This window comes from Microcaecilia unicolor, chromosome 1 (genome assembly GCF_901765095.1).
Source record: "Microcaecilia unicolor chromosome 1, aMicUni1.1, whole genome shotgun sequence".
In the NCBI taxonomy this organism is placed as follows: domain Eukaryota; kingdom Metazoa; phylum Chordata; class Amphibia; order Gymnophiona; family Siphonopidae; genus Microcaecilia; species Microcaecilia unicolor.
Genome location: NC_044031.1, coordinates 686,277,363 through 686,296,814, shown reverse-complemented (window position 1 = coordinate 686,296,814; position 19,452 = coordinate 686,277,363). Strand labels below are relative to the sequence as shown.

The window sequence follows — 19,452 nt, the reverse complement described above, 5'->3', positions numbered from 1 at the left end:
GGGCAGGGGAGAGAAGGGAATCGCTGCCTTGGAGCCAGGCAGGTGCGGGGGGGGGGGGGGGTAGTCTGCAGGGGGGCGCCAGAGACCCTTGGCACGGCCCTGCCTCCCTGCAAAGATTGTTTTCATTCAAATGCCACAATATCAGAAGTTTAAAGCTGTTTTGATTTGTGTGTACCTGCCTTGAGGTAGGTTGAGGCCTATCCCTGCATTAAAGAAGACATTATTATTTATTTTTATTTGTATCCCACATTTTCCCACTTATTTGCAGACTCAATGTGGCTTACATAATACCGTGAAGGCGTGCGCCAATCCGGTAAAAGAAACATAAACAAGGTGATATTGTGGTCGAGTAAGGTACCTGTGTTTCAGATACAGAGGGGGTCAGGGAGAGGGAAGGTTATGTGGAGGGGCATAATCGAACGCAAACGCCTATCTCCATGGGCGTTTATCTCCGAGAATGGGTCCGTGAAGGGGCGGGCTGAACCATATTTTCGAAAAAATGGACGTTTTTGAGCTGGGTGTTTGTTTTTTTTAGCAATAATGGAAACTAAAAACGCCCAGCTCAAAAACGTCCTAATCCGAGCCATTTGGTCATGGGAGGGGCCACGAATCGTAGTACACTGGCCCCTCTGATATGCCAGGACACCAACTGGGCACCCTAGGTCAGTGCGGTGGACTTCAGAAAAAGTTCCCACATGCATAGCTCCCTTACCATGGGTGCTGAGCTCCCAACCCCCCTCCCCCAAAACCCACAAATGTACAACACTACCATAGCTCTTAGGGGTGAAGGGGGCACCTACATGTGGGTACAGTGGGTTTTGCAGACCTCCCATTTACCAGCACAAGTGTTACAGGTAGGGGGGGATGGGCCTGGGTCCACCTGGCTGAAGTGCACTGCGGTACTCACTAAAAGTGCTCCAGGGACCTGCATACACGCAGGCCTCTAGGACTTGTTGCTGCTGTATAACATTGGCACACCAGTTGACACCTGAAGACTAATCTCTCCGAAAACGTCCTTTATTGGAATAAGCACGTTTATTGAGAGTTAACTGCAGATCAGAGGTTGTGCCCCATTGGCAACGAGTCTCCCTGGTACTGAGATTAGCAGTAGGTCAGAGCTGGCAGAATGCTGTACAATGCCCTCTTTTAGCCACATTCAAGGTAAGAACTAAGTTGTCTAATGTGGCTAACACAGGAAAGGGAACTAAAACTGGCTTACAAAAATGGCCACTACCGCATGGACTACAACAGGAAACACAACAGGGCACACTCTGACCCAGTAGGCAGGGGGAAAAGCACCATGAGAGAAGAGCCTACCAGCTACCAACATCGTGAGACTGTAACACAAGCTAATGAAATCACGGAGCCCAATACCCTACACCCACCACAATGCAATGCTGATGTGACCCTGTAGTGCACCCGAGAGCCACTTCTGACCCAGGGAAAGGCTGTGAGAGGATCGAACACATTCTGCTGTCATGGAGGTGGGTACGGCATTTGAGGCTGGCATAGAGGCTGGGAAAAAAATTTTAAAGTGGGGTTTTTTTTGGTGGGAGGGGGTTAGTGACCACTGGGGGAGTCCGGGGACATCATCCCCGATTCCCTCTAGTGGTCATCTGGGCAGTTGGGGCACTTTTTTGGGACCTGTTTGTGAAAAAAAAAAGGGTCCAAGAAAAGTGACCCAAAATCGTGGTAAAAACGCCTTTTTTTCGATTATCAGCTAGAGACAGCCATCTCTCCTCGGCTGATAATCACGCCCCAGTCCCACCTCCCACATGTCTCCGACACCCCCCCCCCCCGTCAACTTTATTCATTTTCGCAACGGAGTGCGAAACGCCCAAAATCGGCTTTCGATTATACTGATTTGGGCGCCTTTGCGAGAAAAACGCCCATCTCCCGATTTGGGTCGAAATATAGGCGTTTTCTCTTTTGATTATAAGCTGGATAGTGTCCATTATGAGCTTTGATTTTGCTGTGTTGCAGAGTGTGGGTATTTATGTTGGGTCGGTGGCATATGCCTTTTTGAACAGGTAGGTTTTTAGTGATTTCCTGAAGTTTAGATGGTCGTTTGTTGCAAAATTAAAATTGATGGAATTTGTATGTTAGATTTATTATCTTTGTGCTACTTGACACTGTTTTTATATTTTCTGTTATTATCTCCCTCCATTGTTCACTCAACTCACTGTGGCTCTTTGATAGAACCCAATGCAGGAGGTGTTTGAGAAATTGTACAGAAATTTTAGAATGAGCAATATGAAGGTACACGAAGAGCGTGTGGTTATGTAATCTACATTACCTGACATCAAAATCCCTTTTGGGAAGTATGAACTCCCCCTCAAATCACAAGTCAGAAACCTTGGAATACAGTTAGATTCAACACTTACTCTGATTCCCCAAATCCAAGCAACCTTCAAGAGCTGCTTCTACTATTTGCGACAGCTACACTGCCTCTTTCCTTACATCGAGAAGGTAAATCGTATCCCAGTTGTGCATGCCATGATAACATCAAGACTGGATTACTGCAATGCACTATACAATGGTCTGACTACAAAGGGCCTGCACCAGCTCCAGTTGATTCAGAATGCAGCAGCAAGACTCATAGAAGGTTGCAAGCGACGTGACCACATCACACCATTTTTGCAAAAACTTCACTGGCTACCAGTACAATACAGGGCTAAATTTAAAACTCTGTCTGATCTTCAAGGCCCTGAAAGGAAATGGCCCAGAGTATCTGAAGAATAGGATGATCCGCAACACACCGCCAAGGATACTAAGGTCCTCCCAAGGACTTTCACTAACTACACCCTCTCCATAAGATATAACACGATGTGATACCCGCAAGCGAGCCTTCTCCGGAGTAGCCCCCACACTCTGGAATGCATTGCCTGAAAGGCTCCGCTTAACACAAGACTATCCCTACTTCAGGAAGCAGGTGAAAGCTTTGCTCTTCAACCAAGCCTTTACCGGAAGAAGTAACTAACTTGTTAGTCTCACTCACACATACAAGGATTGACTTGGGCTGCACATACTGCAGCGGGACATGTTTATCCACTCCTACCCTAGCTGAGATAATATTTAACCATCTCTCTGACCTCACATGCAACTTTCTTCAAATCAATCACCTTACTTTCTAATTCTTCCTACTTTCTTACTCATTTATATGTTACAACTTTGCCTTATCCTTCACTACCAGTTATAATGTTCTAGTACATATTGTGTTGTCATTGCAAGTAGTATACCATGCCATACTTTGTATTGTTGTTCGAATATTTTTACTGCTCTAATTGCCTCCTGCTCATGTTTGATCTATTCTTACTGTACACCACCTTGAGTGAATTCCTTCAAAAAGGCGGTAAATAAATCCTAATAAATAAATAAATAATGCATTTTTTTAACTCAAGCTGATTCTATTACAGATAGCAAAGCAAAGGAAATCATCAAGGGACTTTTACGTATCCAGAGATTTTTACAAACTACGAGAGAGATTTGTATGGCATATAGATCCAATAGACCTGATCCAACAAAACGTTTTATGCCATTTAAGCTACTGCACTGATACAAAAGTCAATATGGATACTAAGTGGGTTTTTTACTAAATTGCGCTATGTTTTTACACTTATCCCCTAAATCTATGAAAGTTGCTCAATCTGCACATTCAGTCTAATTGAATAACCAGCTAATTAGTGGCAATTGGCTTTCTAGCAAGCAATTATTGGCACTAATTAAATTTAACTGGCATTTACGTGTGTAAATTTAAGCATGGGAATCTGAAAAGGGGAGTGTGGAAATGGGAGGGTCATGGGTATAACAGGAGCATTCCTAAAATTAATGTGCGTTGTTATAGAATACCTCGGATACACGCCTAATGTGGGCATGTACATTTGTACCACATTTCAGTTGGTGCAAATGGCTGTGCCTAAAGTTAGGTGTGATTCCCAGGCATAAGTGCTATTCTATAAACCGCGCCTAACTTTAAGCACGGCTTATAGAATAGCATTTTTCAGCGCTGATGGGTTTTTTTGGTACTATATATAGAATCTAGCACTTAGCGTGCCTTAACATCAAAACTTAAGATGAGCTACATGCATAGGCTATGCAGTAATTGTTGGGAGCATGCCCTCAGCGACTATCACACTGAAAACTGTGCCTGGCTGCGATTAGCACAGAGGCACTAAGTGAACCTGAGCTAACTGCAAAAGTGATGGTTAGCACACTGTAAATACAGCACAGTAAATATAGTATGCAGTCCACATCCATTCTCCACTCATGAGCCACCTAGTTCCCACCCCCTCACACAACATGGAGGGAATGTGTGAATTAGCGGGTGCTAACTGCCATGCCAACACAGAAAAAGCTGGCGTGCTTATACGGAAGTAGTTAGCATACACTAATTTGCACATTAAGGAGGAGATTCTATGGTGCCTAAAATAAAATCAGCGCTGAAATCAGTGCCGACTAAGCGTAGATTTAGGTGCCAATTATAGAATAAGCTTAGTTGATATTTCAGCGTCTAAATCTGCGCACATCCATTTACACCAACAAAAACATGGCGTAAATCCTGGCACATAGATTTAGATGCACAGGGCCATATTTTATAACTAGGCACTTAAATTTCAAAACACCCATTTCCCCACCCATAACCATGCCCCTTCTTGCCTGCACGCGTTGGAAGTTCGGCGCATATCATTACAGAATACGCTTAGCAAGTGTCACGTTATGCGCCTAAATTCTAATCAGTGCCAATTAGTACTCATTATTGCTTGTTAAGTGCTGTTATCAGTGCTCATTAGCTTGTTAAGACAAATAACTTTCACACGGTGTTATAGAATCTGCGCCGATTTCAGCGCCTAAATCTAAGCGAATATAAAATCCGGGGGTAACTGCTTAGCACACTTTAGTAAAAAGGCACCTAAGAGACTAGAAGAGAGATTATAACAACAAAAGTAAAGTACGTAAAGGACATAACACAACTCTTCCGCTGACTGTTCCACGTGAACTTTATCCTATCACAGCATCACTTTGTATTTGTTCACACCGTAGTCTGCGAACGCCTCTCCGGTACTATGTAAGCCACATTGAGCCTGCAAATAGGTGGGAAAATGTGGGATACAAATGTAACAAATAAATAAATATAATATGATAAGCTTGCTAAATTTTGTGCAGAGACTGACCTGTGGCCTGAAACAATATGAGGTTAACATGCAATACAAGATTAATTGACGTGTGTTAACTAACTTACTGTTTTTAAACTATTGCAGACCTTTCACATAATAGCTCTTGAAGCCTCTGTAAAACAGTTACTCCCAATGCATCGGCAGACACCTTTCTAAAATATTATCGAAATTGAGCATGTCTTGACTGGGCAGTCTCAATTCCAATCACTACATTCTTTGTAAATCAGGGTTCTAAGTCATACAAACTGTGTTCAGTCTCCAATCATGCACCCCAGAAAGATTATAAAAACCATTCCAGAGGAAACTGGAGCACACACCAGTGTGGATACCATCACACAATGGTAATTCAACACATATCACTAATTTGTAGCAGCAAGGTATTGAGAGATCACCAAGTGCAGTCTCAACAGAAGTGCAAACTATACTAGAAATTGATTTACCCTTCCAGCTTTCTCGAGATTTGATTATTATCTTATGTAATGAAGTGGGTTTTTTTGTTTTGTTTTAACGCCGGTTTTCTTTTCTCCTGAGAGAAATAATCTTTCACACTTTATTGTGATTTGGGAAAGAACATGTCTAGGGTAATGCAACATCCTGTAAATCTGCAGTAAAATGCAGGGCTACTGTCATAGCAAAGTGATAAATATTTCTTAAAACAGTCCCATGGGGATTCAATTTCTTTTGTGCATATAAAATATTCTGCAATGCTGTTCTCTTGCATATTTTAATATGTGCATAATGTATTGGTGTATTAAAGAATATTGGATTATTACAGGGGAAATACAGGTTCTTTTGATTATTAGATTTGAGGCTTTGGAGACAGTTTTTGCAGCCCTTGGCAAGGCCGGGAGTGGGAAGGTCATCGCATAAGTCTGGATCCAGGATCCATGATCTCTAGGTTCCAGAAGGAGCCCTGCTGTGAAACAACTCAATCAGGCAAGCAGTTGTCAGAGCTGGTTTAAAACAGAGATGCTCTTCTTTTTCTCACATATGGTGAGCATAAAATCACATATCATAGCCTTCTGTTTTGGGTCCTTTGGGTATTTTGATCATTTTATGATCAATTTAATGAAGAAAGAAATGGAGCTGAGAGGACTACATTTCAATTTCCAACAACATCCAACTACCATGATGCAATGCAATAGAATGATGCTAAGTTTACCCAAGAGATAGCTTTATTTGTTACAGTAAACATCAATTTGAGTGCAATCATATCTTAAACAGTGGAAATGGGGGAGGGGGAAGGGTATTGGTGTAGCAGTTTTCTCCTGTTCCTTTGGCCATTATAATCTCTTTGGCCATTACAACAAATTCCTTGGCCAAGGCTACAAAAATACAGTTTGCTGTGAAATCGTGCTACCAGACAGCCTAAGTCTAGCCAGAAAGAATTACACATTGAGACTCTTTCCTCCTCCTCCCCCCCCCCCCCCCCCCCCCCCCACCAACTACTTCTGAGGCATCGCCAGCCCTGGTCAACATGGGTAGAAAAAGTGCAACCAGGGAGCTGAATCCAGATCTTCCACACGGCAATGTACACCAGACTAGCACAATGACAGGGAATCTTAATGTCACTATGTCACTATTTAGGAAGAAATCCTTGCTGTCAAAGATACATAGTAAATCAATGACAAAGATACGTGGAGGGGCAAAATTGAACGGGATGTCCAAGTTTTCCTGGGGCCGTCCTCGCAGGACGGCTCCATGAAAGGGCAGGGAAACCCGTATTATCGAAACAAGATGGGCATCCATCTTTCGTTTCGATAATACGGTCGGGGACGCCCAAATCTCAGCATTTAGGTCAACCTTACAGATGGTCGTCCCCGGTTTTCGGCGATAATGAAAACCGAGGACGCCCATCTCAGAAATGGCCAAATCCAAGCCATTTTGGTCGTGGGAGGAGCCAGCATTCGTAGTGCACTGGTCCCCCTGATATGCCAAAACACCAACCGGGCACCCTAGGGGGCACTGCAATGGACTATAGAAATTGCTTCCAGGTGCATAGCTCCCTTATCTTGTGTGCTGAGCCCCCCAACCCCCCCCCCCCCCACAAAAACCTCCACGCCCCACAACTGTACACCACCACCATAGCCCTTATGGGTGAAGGGGAGCACCTACATGTGGGTACAGTGGGTTTCTGGTGGGTTTTGAAGGACTCAAATTTACCACCACAAGTGTAACAGGTAGGGGAGATGGGCCTGGGTCTGCCTGCCTGAAGTGCACTGCACCCACTAAAACTGCTCCAGGGACCTGCATACTGCTGTCATGGAGCTGGGTATGACATTTGAGGCTGTCAAAAAAAAAAATTTAAGTGTTTTTTTTTTTGGGGGGGGGGGGTTGGTGACCACTGGGGGAGTAAGGGGAGGTCATCCCCGATTCTCTACGGTGGTCATCTGGTCAGTTCGGGCACCTTTTTGAGGCTTGGTCGCAAGAAAAAATGGACCAAGTAAAGTCAGCCAAGTGCTCGTCAGGGATGCCCTTCTTTTTTCCATTATCGGCCGAGGACATCCATCTCTTAAGCACACCCCTGTCCCACCTTCGCTATGCTGCCGACATGCCCCCGTGAACTTTGGTTGTCCCCACGACGGAAAGCAGTTGAGGGCGCCCAAAATTGGCTTTCGATTATGCCAATTTGGGCGACCCTGAGAGAAGGACGCCCATCTCCTGATTTGTGTCGGAAGATGGGCGCCCTTCTCTTTCAAAAATAAGCCTGATAGTAAATCAATGACAAAGCCACACTGTGACACCATAACATAAAAAAATAAAACAGTCATCCTTTCAACTGGAATGGCAAGAGCAATGTAATTTTCTCTTGGATTAATGCAGTGACAAGAACTTTACCCTTCCACCCCTTCTGGTTGTGACACATTCACCTGTTTGTAAATCATAAACCCTAAAATCTCAAACACATTCAGGAATCTAGCCTCAAAGGAAATGTTCTCTTCCCTTATTTTGAACACAACTCTTGAAAATATTAATAATGCTCTGTCATCTGTCTCTACTCCTCAAACATATCTGACTAGAACAACCAAGCAACGTACGGATACCTGTACTTGCAAAACTGGGTACAAGCCAAATCATTATACTAGTCATAAGGGAAAAGAAGACACAGACAGGCAGGCTACCAAATAAATACTATTACCGGAATAAAAAAAACACTCTGCTGAAAATTAGATTTGCAAAATGTGCAACAGCTAAGTAGAAATACTGTAATTTGCAACACGTAACCAGCTGGTTCAGTATGGATGGCATAATGGATAAGTCAGCTGTTTCTGATCTATCTGAAATAACACCACTAGTATAAAAAGACATTTTACCTATAAGCAGCTCGATTACTTTGAAATGTGTGAAAACAATTCAAGCTGGTAAGCCTTTCTGGATGGAAATGTTATATTCATGTATTTACTTTGTATTGTTGACTTGTTTGAAGCTAAAACTTGCCTGCTATGGTCAAGGAGACTGAGTCCTATAGCCTGTCTCAGTTTGTATTTCAGTGAGCTCAAGCGGTCTATGCTTTTCGCTATTTCAACAGCAAGATTTTACACTGCATTTTGTTACATACTGGGTTCAGATATACATCAGCACACATCCTACATAAGACTCCTGAGGAAGGCCTTTGTGGGCCAAAACACGACAGTTTGGATAGTTAATAAAGGTGATAATTGTGACATCATCTGCCGCCCTTTCTTTTGTCACCCTTGTTGTGACAGTTTCGTCTGTTTGACCACAAGGGTTATTGTTCTTCTGTTGCCCTGCTGACATTTCCTACTGACCATGACTGCTGGCCAGTATTGTTCACGGTTGAGTGGTGTTTATTATGTTTCCGACAATCCTCAGTGTCACAACCAGCAGAGAAGATGGCATTATCTAAGAACAGGGTCAGAGAATTTTGATATACTGCCTTGCTGTAGATACAACCAAAGTGGTTTACATATACTATTTGTAGGTACTTTTTCTGTCCCTAGTGGCAATGGAGGTTTAAGAGACTTACCCAGGGTCACAAAAAGCTGCAATGGGAATCAAACCCAGTTCCTCAGGTTCTCAGCCCACTGCACTAACCATTAGGCTACTCCTCCATTTCATTCAGAGCCCCTGCGGCACACCAATATGAAATCCAGGAATATTGTGGGACTTTTAATTTACAAGCTAGTGCTTCTCCTTGGAAGACCCCTAAACTGCTGAGTCTCATCATAATGAAGTTGGCATGTCTTATGGTAAGAGCATAAGAGTTTAGTAATTAATATAATGAGGCAAGTTAAAAGAGCATAGAATAGTCTGTACCTGAAGATACATCACACAGTAGACATTACTGAAGATCAAACCTGTTCCAGGTTCAGACATACTGAGGCCCAAGGCTAAAACTTGGGAGGGGTCCTCTGACTTATTTATTTATTTATTGCATTTGTATCCCACATTTTCCCAACTATTTGCAGGCTCAATGTGGCTTACAGAGTTTGGTTATGACATAATCATTCCATGATCTCAGATACAATTAGTAATGTACAATGATTAAGTAAGGCCGAAGGGAAGCGAGAAAGGAAGGAAGGTGTTAGGCAGGATAGAAGGTGGACTTTAATAACTGGGTGGATTGGTGAGGTATTTTGTAAGGTATGAAACAGTTTTGTATGGCTATGGGTTCTCTTTGTAGGCTTTGTTGAAGAGATGTGTTTTCAAGAATTTGCAGAAGTTAGTTATTTCGTCAATCGCTTTCAGGGCTGTTGGTAATGCATTCCACAACTGCGTGCTCATGTAAGAGAAGGTGGTGGCGTGTATCTGCTTGTATTTTAGTCCTTTACAGTTGAGGAAGTGCAGATTGAGAAATTTGCGGGATGATCTTATGGCATTTCTGGGAGGCAAGTCCACAAGGTTTAGCATGTAGATTGGGGCGTCTGCGTGAATTATTTTGTGTACAATCGTGCAGATCTTGAACGCAACGCGTTCCTTGAGTGGTTTCTCTCTTAGGGGCTTTGCACTTTCATATTTAGTTTTTCCAAATATGAGTCTGGCGGCGGTGTTCTGGGCTGTTTGGAGTTTTTTGATAGTCTGTTCTTTGCAGCCGGTGTACAGTGCGTTACAGTAGTCCAGGTGACTTATTACCATTGACTGTACCAGGGTGTGGAAGATATGTCTCGGGAAGAAAGGTTTTACTCTTTTGAGTTTCCACATGGAGTGGAACATCTTTTTCGTTGTGTTCTTCACGTGAGCATCGAGTGTGAGGTTTCGGTCAATGGTAACTCCAAGAATTTTTAGATGTTGTGCAACTGGGAGAGAACAGTATTGTGTGATTTTGGTGGAGTAGTTGTTTTTGTTGTGTTGTGAGGTGAGTACAAGACATTGTGTTTTCTCTACGTTGAGTTTCAGCTGGAATGCATCCGCCCAGGAGTGCATGATTTGGAGGCTTTGGTTGATTTTGTTGGTGATTTCGTTTAGATCATGTTTGAATGGGATGTAAATCGTGACATCGTCTGCATAAATGTAGGGGTTGAGGTTTTGATTGGCTAGAAGTTTGGCTGAAGGTATCATCATTAGGTTGAAGAGAGTTGGTGATAGGGGGGATCCTTGGGGAAATCCACATTCCGGTATCCATGGGGGTGCCGGAGGTCTCCTCCTTCTCCTCTTTCCTTTTCCCCACAGTCCCTTCCCAATCATCTTCTTCCATCCCTCTTTCTCATGACCTCTTCCCAGTTCTGTTCCTTCTTACCCCCTGTCCCCATGGTCCTTTCCCAGCTCCTCTATTCCCTTCATCCCATGGCCCCTCCTTTCCATCTTTCTTCTTCCTCCAAAGACTCCCTCCTGACTCCACTCCCTCATACACCTCTCTCCCTATAGCATTCTCCCAGCTCCTCTTCCTCCACGGTCCTCTCCCTCTTCCCCTATTCCCTATGGTTGACTTCTGGTTACTCTCATCCTATCCCATCATTCATGGATCTTTCCTGGCTTTCCTCTTTCCTATGCCCTTACCCGGTAGCACCTTTCTAGTCTCTCTCTCTCTTCTCTCCTATATAAATACTGCATTTCCAACTCCTTTCACTCCCAACCCACATTCATGGTGCATTCCTGGCATGCTTTCTTGCTATATCTACAATACATATTTCCCAGTTCCTCTCCCTCAAAAATCCTTTCCTAGGTCCTCTAACTTCAACCCAACCCAACTCCAACTTGGCTCCTTTAATTCTTGTCCTTCCCTATGATGGTATCTTTCCAGCTCCTCTGCAGCCCTCCCCTTCACCTCAATTTAATAGGTTGTGGAGGCCAGCATGCTAGCAAAATGTAAATGTGTACAGCTCTTCAAAAGGAGATAATTAATAGTTTTCCCCATGTATTGGGGGGAGGGGGAAATCACAGAACCCCTTCCAAACCATGACAGCAGCCTCCATAACTCACCCTTCTGAAGCAGCAGTACCCTCTGTGATCATACAAGTCACACACACCCCTAAAGCCACCCTGATAGCTCAAATGTTGTGGGTAGTGCATTTTTTGTAGAAAAAAAGGTGCCGGTACTCATTATGGGCAGGGTCACCACATATGGCTCCACCCCTATGATAGCCACACCCACATTAGCCACACCCCTTATGTCAGCCATGGTGCATATAAACAGACATCATTGAAAATATACTAGTATAGGAGAAAAACAATGACTTGTGATTTTTTTTCATTATAAATCATTTCTGTAAGATGTTACAGCTCCAGTATACCCAGTGCAAAATAAGACAACAGATGTAAATTCTCAAATTGGACAAATTCCAAACACTAAAATGAAAATAAAATAATTTTTTTCTACCTTTGTTGTCTGGTGACTGTTTTCTATCCATACTGGTCCAAGTGTCTGATTCTGCTGCTCTCTATCTGTTCTCTTAACTCTGTTTCCAGGGCTTCCTTTCCATTTATTTCTTTACTTTCCTCCTTTCTTCTTCCATGTCCAGTATTTCTCCTCTCTCCCTGCCAACCCCTCCATCCATCCATGTTCAGCAATTCTCCTCTATCTCCTGCTCTGCTCTCCTCTCCATCCATTTCCAGCATTTCTCCTTCCTCCCCTGCCATCCCATCCATGTGGATCTCCTTCCTATCTTCCCTCCCCTCCATCCATGTCCAGCATGTTTCCTCTCTCCCCTGCCCTGCCCTCCCCTTCCATGTCCAGTGATTCTCCTCTCTCCCCTGCCCTCCTCTCCTATCCATGTCCAGCAATTCTCCATTCTCTTCTCTCCCCTGCCCTATTATCCCATCCCCTCCATGTCCAGCGATTCTCTTTTGCCCCCTATCCTCCCCCTCCCTTCAATGTCCAGTGACTCGCCCCAGCCTCCACCTGCCCCCCCGAGATCATTCAAACCCCAGCCCCATTTGCCCAGCCCCACTTGCCCATACACACACCCCCAGCCCCACTTGCCCACACACACACCCCCCCAGCCCTACTTGCCCACACACACACCCCCCAGCCCCACTTGCCCACACCCCCCCCCCCAGCCCCACTTGCTCACCCTCCCCTGCTCGCTCCCTGCTGTTTGCACCCGGCCGATCCCTGCCTCATAAAACTTTTATTTTTTCACGAACCGGCAGACTGAAGAAAGAAAACAAACAGCAGACAGGCTTGCCTCCTTCCATCGCGTCTGCCGCTTCGTTTTCCTGCATTCTCAGCGCGTCTCGCCCTCGAGGAAAGGAAAAGACATCAGAGGAGGGCGGGACATGCTGAGAATGCAGGGAAATGAAGCGGTCGACGCGATGGAAGGAGGCAAGCCTGTCTGCTGTTTGTTTTCTTTCTTTTCTGCCGGTTCGCGAAAAAATAAAAGTTTTACAAATCAGGGATCGGCCAGGTGCAAACAGCAGGGAGCGAGCAGTTGAGCCCCAGAAAAAAGGTGCTGGTACGCCGTACTGTCGCGTACCGGCACAAAAAAAAGCACTGGTTGTGGGTCCAAAAGATACTAACCAGCTTATTTTCGAAAGAGATCGCCGGCCATCTTCCGACACAAATCGGGAGATGGCCGGTCATCTCCTGAACCCAGCCAAATCAGTATAATCGAAAGCTGATTTTGGCCGGCGCCAACTGCGTTCCATCGCGGAGCCGGCCAAACTTCAAGGGGGCGTTTCGGCAGGGTAGTGAAGGCAGGATGGGGTCGGGATGGGGGGGTGGTTTCGAGTTGGCCGGTTTCGCCTGATAATGGAAAAAAGAAAGCCGGCCCTGACGAGCATTTGGCTGACTTTACTTGGTCCATTTTTTTTCACGACCAAGCCTCGAAAAGATGCCCAAACTGACCGGATGACCTCCCCTTACTCCCCCAGTGGTCACCAACCCCTCCCACCCAAAAATAAATAAATAAATAATACTTTTTTTTTGCCAGCCTCAAATGTCATACCCAGCTCCATCACAGCAGTATGCAGGTCCCTGGAGCAGTTTTAGTGGGTGCAGTGCACTTCAGCCAGGCGGACCCAGGTCCATCCACCCCCCACCTGTTACACTTGTGGTAGTAAGTGTTGAGCCCTCCAAACCCCCCCAAAACCCACTGTACCCACATGTAGGTGCCCCCCTGCACCCCTAAGGGCTATGGTAGTGGTGTACGGTTGTAGGTAGTGGGTTTTGGGGGGGATTTGGGGGCTCAGCACCCAAGGTAAGGGAGGTATGCATCTGGGAGCTTTTTTTTTTTTTTTAATTTTTAGAAGTGCCCCTAGGGTGCCCGGTTGGTGTCCTGGCATGTCAGGGGGACCAGTGCACTACAATTGCTGGCCCCTCCCATGACCAAATGTCTTGAATATGGCCGGGTTTGAGATGGCCGGCCTCAGTTTCCATTATCGGTGAAAACCGATGCCGGCCATCTCAAACCCGGCCATCTCTGAGATTTGGCTGGCCCCAACCGTATTATTGAAACGAAAGATGGCCGGCCATCTTTTTCGATAATACGGTTTGGGACCGCCTTTTGCAGCGCTGGCCATCTAGATGGGTGGTGCCGTTCAATTATGCCCCTCCACATTACTTCTGATCAGCTACAGACAATGGTTTTGTATGGACATCCCTGTTCACTTGAGTCAAGACTGGCATTATCTTGGATTTCTTCTTTATCAACTGAATATTCCTGCACTTTCTGTTAATGAAAGGCACCATTTTAAAAAATTAAGCAATATTTTTATCTTCAAATATATATTTTTTGGCTTCTTGTCCATCATATATGACTTGAAATATAAAAATTCTATTTTCCAAAAATGACATTTTAACATACCGATCATGTTATTTTTCTACCCAAGGCTATGAACCAGTGTTTTAAGATATTTACAGTACCATCAGCCATATCACATGTTTTCCAGTGTAATCTTCTAGATAAATGGTTGCGCTGCATTTGCAATTTTGGATAGCATTGTAAAACAAAATGCATTCGATAGAAAGAAAGGGCAAAACGACATTACAACTATGGACAACCAAAGACAAAGCTGAACCAGGACTTTTATAAAATCAAAGACAGAAATAAATCTAAGGCTAACAGGAGGCAGGCCAAGAGACCAGGAAGGAAGAGGTGAGTGGGAGAAAAGAAATTTTGCGGCTGTCTATTTCCAAAATGCAAGCAAAAATAAGAGGGCAATGACTATTGCTTTAAAATGGAGCATTTGTAGAACAACGGCATGTGTGCTGCACAATCAAGGCACTCTTTGCTAGGTCAGTCTGCACTGACCATTAACCTCTTGCACTATCACCACTTGCACAATTCTCTAGTAACGACCACTTGTACTTTACCAACAGAAAGAACAAAAACAGGTGCAAAACACTTACCGAAGAATTTCTTTCCGGGTAAAAAAAGTACAGTCCTGCAATGAAAGAAAGATCTAGTTCAGACTGCCTGTCTAGAATGATTAGGCATGTTACCAACAAAAACAATTTCCGTGTTTACCATATTAAATCAGAAAGCTGGAAAAGCAGCAAGGCAGAAAGTCATCTTCTGTGTGACCTAATTTTATAAAGACATTTTTGCGCCTATGTGACCACATACACATACATACATAAAATGGAGCTTATAAAATTACCCCCAGTGCAAAAATACACATGATGACCAGAACTAGTGCTTTTATATGTCCGCCCTCTGGTAATATTAGTCTTCACCTCAGCTTAGTAAAAGGACCCGTAAGCATAGATCTTATTAACTCCATTATAATATTTTATTTATTTACCACCTTTTTTGAAGAAATTCACCCAAGGCGGTATACAAGATCAATCTTGACATAGTCAATATTAACCGAAAAGATATTCAAATAACAGTACATATTATGGCATCGTACGCTACTTACAATGTCGACACAATTCACAATAAGACATCTTAATAGACAGAATATGGTATAACTGAAGCTGCAATATATAGACATGTAAACTGGAGAAACAGGAGTTACAGATTAAGGGGACTCACTTAAAGAAAGTTGCAGATGGAGTCAAAAATGTATATAAAACAATCTCAGCTAGGGTAGGAATAGATAAGCAAGTCCTACTACAGTATGGTATTTGCAGTCAGTGATAGTCCTTGTATGTGTAAGACTAGCAAGTTAGTTGCTTCTTGCATTAAAGGCTTGGGAGAAGAACCAAACTTTCACCTGCTTCCAGAAGTAGAGATAGTCTTGCATTGAGCAAAGCCTTTCAGGGAATGCATTCCAGAATGTGGGAGCTGCTCTGCAGAAGGCTCGTTGACGGATGCCACATCAAATGATGTCCTTTGGAAAGGGTGTGGTTAGGAATATTCCATGGGAAGACCATAATGACCCTGGAAGTGTGTAGAGGGAGATCCTGTTTTTCATGTACTCTGCCCCATTCCCTTTAAAGGCCTTGATGGCCAGCCAGACTTAAATTTAGCCCTATACTGTACTGGTAGCTAATTAACTTTTTGCAGAGACGGTATGATGTGATCACATCGCTTAAAACCTTCTAACAGTCTTTTTGCAGCATTCTGAATTAACTGGAGCTGGTGCAAACCCTTTGTAGTCAGACCATTGTAGAGTGCATTACAGTAATCCAGTCTTGAAGTTATCATGGCATGAACTACAGAGACAAGACTTGAGTTCTTGATGTATGGACAGAGGCTGTATAGTTGTCACAGAAGACAGAATCAGTTCCTGAAGATAGAATGGCTTTGGGAGATCAGCATAAATGTTGAATCTGGGTGTATCCTAAGGTTCCCGACTTGTGATTTAAGGGGGAGTTCATATCTCCCAAAAGAGATTTTGATGTCAGGTGTGTGCCCATTTATGTTAGGGGCCCACAGAAGCTCAGTTTTACTTGGATGCAGGGAAAGTTTGTTATTTTGAGCCCGTTCTTGAATTGCTGTAAACAGGTAGCCAGTTTATTCAGGGTTGTTGGTAAGTCTGGTTCAATGGGTATGAGTAGCTGCATATCATTCTCATAGATGTAGAACTGAGTATCCATTGACTGAATTAACTTGGCTGGTGGCTTCAGGTAGATATTGAACAGAATAGGCAACAGAATTGATCCTTATGGTACCCCACAGGTCAGCACCCATGGTGGCGATGAGGTGCTGCCGAACAGTACAAACGTTTGCTTATCTGAGGCGATGAGGTGCTGCCGAACAGTACAAACATTTGCTTATATGATAGATAGAATCTGAACCAGGCAACTACTGTGCCACTGTTACCTATTTCTGCCAGTCATGCTAGAATGTTATTGTGGTCCACTGTCAAAAGCTACTAAGAAATCCAGCAGGACTAACACTGAAGCAAATCCCCTGTCTCGGTTTCTGTTAAGGTCATCTAGTAGGGATAAAAGGACCGTTTCTGTTCTGTAATTGGATTTGAATCCAAACTGACATGGATCAATCCAATTTCTCTTTTAGCCAATTGTCGAGCTGAGCACAGACTATTTGTTACATAAGAGCATAAGAATAGCCATACTGAGTCAGACCAATGGTCCATCTAGCCAAGTGTCTTGCTTCCAACAGTGGTCAATCCAGGTCACAAGCACCTGGCAGAAACTCAATTAGTAGCAATATTCCATGCTACCAAACCCAGGGCAAGCAGTGGCTTCCTCCATGTCCATCTCAATAACAGACTATGGACTTTTCCTCCAGGAATGTGTCCAAATCTTTTTTAAACCTAGATAGGCTAACCGCTGTTAGCACATCTTCCATAAATGAGTTCCAGAGTTTAACTATTCTTTGAGTGAAAAAAAATATTTCCTCCTATTTGTTTTAAAAGTATTTCCATGTAATTTCATTGAATGTCCCCTGGTCTTTGTACTTTTTTAAAGAGTGAAAAATCGATTCACTTTTACCTACCCTACTCCACTCAGGATTTTGTAGTCCTTAATCATACTGGCCAGTAACTTACGAGCTTGTCCTGGACCCATGACACGAAAATTGGCTATGCTCAATACTTTGGATCCACGACTGCAGTCATGTTTTCCCAGAGACAGTCACAAATGTTAGGTGTACCAATGCCGGGCTATGCTAGTATTCTAGAACAAAATCTAGGTATCCAGATGCCATTATAGTATGGGCTCGCACTGTGTAGCTTCCTGTATGTATTACTGATTATGACTGAAGGATAACATTCCAGGTCAGTAAGGACATTTTACCATAAGATTTTCTGAACAGAAATACAGGAAAGAACTGTATTAGCAAGCTGTTTGCAATAATACTTGGAGACAGCTATGGAAGAGTGCTCTAATAACCCAAGTGTTGGCAGATGGCATAGATTGATGTTTAACTACCCTCAGACCGATGGTATGAAAACGATTTCTGCTCTAACTAACTAAATGGCTGTAAACTCTGACCACAGTCGGTGTGATTGACTTTATATACACTCTTGAATCTTCAACTAAGTCAAACTTTTTTTCTTTTGTTTGCTACGGCTTGGGGTGGATCCATTAAAATTGAAAATTCCTTGAAGTTTTAACAAAATTCTGTATGAAAGGTTTTTTTATGCCAATGAAAAGAATTTAACCCAGTTTAAGTCCTTTCTACCCTGTTAATGTCTGTTGGGCGGAGGCGTGGGTGCTCAGGCTTTTTCCCTTTTTTGTACTCCATAGGAATATAGTGTTTTAATAGTACTTTGCATATTGTAGGAGAGAGGTTCTTATTTTGAGATAGATTGATGTTTGACATGAGCTACTACAGAAAAAAGGTGTGAGCAAATCTAAAAGAAATGTTGCATGGATGATAAATCAACAAGAGAAGCGGCTGGATGACTCAGGTGTGGGAGAAGTAGAATTGATTTCTGAGCCGGGCTCTGCTCCTCAAGCAGGGTTAGGATATGCTACTCATACCATCATCAAATTTCTAGCAAGAGACTAAGCAGTGTCAGGAGCATGCTGAATCATTAAATTCTATCTGCAGTATATCTCCTCTGGATTGTTGCAGGTACATGCGTTTATCCCTTTCTTATTCACAAGTTACAGTGTAGTCAGTTTGCCACAGAGACAGAGGTGAACTTTGCAGCACACAGGACCTGATTAGCTAAAGCTTTTCACCCATTCTCTGTCTATGGGAAAGAAAGCTTAAGGGTGGCAGAGATGATTGATTAATTTTAACCAGTTATCTGTAGCTGAATTTTCAGCGAAACTTAACTAGACAGATTTTTTCAGCTTATTATTTACCTATATCTAGTCAGAAAAAGAAAAAATAAGCTATTACCAGTGGTTCCCAAACCTGGTCCTGGAGGCACCCCAGCCAGTCAGGCAGGGCCGTGCCTAGGGTCTCTGGCGCCCCCCTGCAGGCTATCGGTTGGCAGCCCCCCCCCCTGCAGACTATCAGTTGGCGGCCCCCCCCCCTGCAGACTATCGGTTGGCGGCCCCCCCCCTGCAGACTATCAGTTGGCGGCGGCGGCGCGCCCCCCCCCCCCCCCCCCCCGTGAAAATGATCGCTCACCACTTGCCACACTGACAGGAATTGTCAGCAATATTCTTAGAAACAAATTGCTATACATTGCAAAATAAGATAGCAGATGTAAATTCTCAAAGTGGACATATTCCAAACACTAAAATGAAAATAAAATGATTTTTTTTCTACCTTTGTTGTCTGGTGACTTTCTTTTTTTGATCATGCTGGCCCAGTATCTGATTCTGCTGCTATCTGTCCTCTTTACTCCGTTTCCAGGCCTTCCTTTCCATTTATTTCTTTCCTTTCCTCCTTTCTTCTTCATTTCTGGTCCTCAGCTTCTGCCTATTTTCTTCATCCATGTGCAGTTTTTCTCCTCTCTTCCTTTTCCCTCATTTCATCTCCTTCATCTTTCTTCCCTCCCCTCTATGTCCAGCAATTTCTCCTCTCTCCCTGAGCCCTGCCCTCCCATCCATGCTCCTCTGTCCCCT

At 43.7% G+C, this 19,452-nt stretch overlaps 1 protein-coding gene across 1 annotated transcript in view; it reads right to left on the bottom strand.

Moving 5' to 3' along the window:
* CIB2 (calcium and integrin binding family member 2) overlaps window positions 1-19,452 on the bottom strand; it is a 127,764-nt gene that overhangs the window by 71,914 nt on the left and 36,398 nt on the right. The window contains exon 2 of the mRNA XM_030190388.1: window positions 14,923-14,957. Coding sequence (XP_030046248.1) covers window positions 14,923-14,957 — 35 coding nt within the window. The remainder of the gene's footprint in view (window positions 1-14,922; window positions 14,958-19,452) is intronic.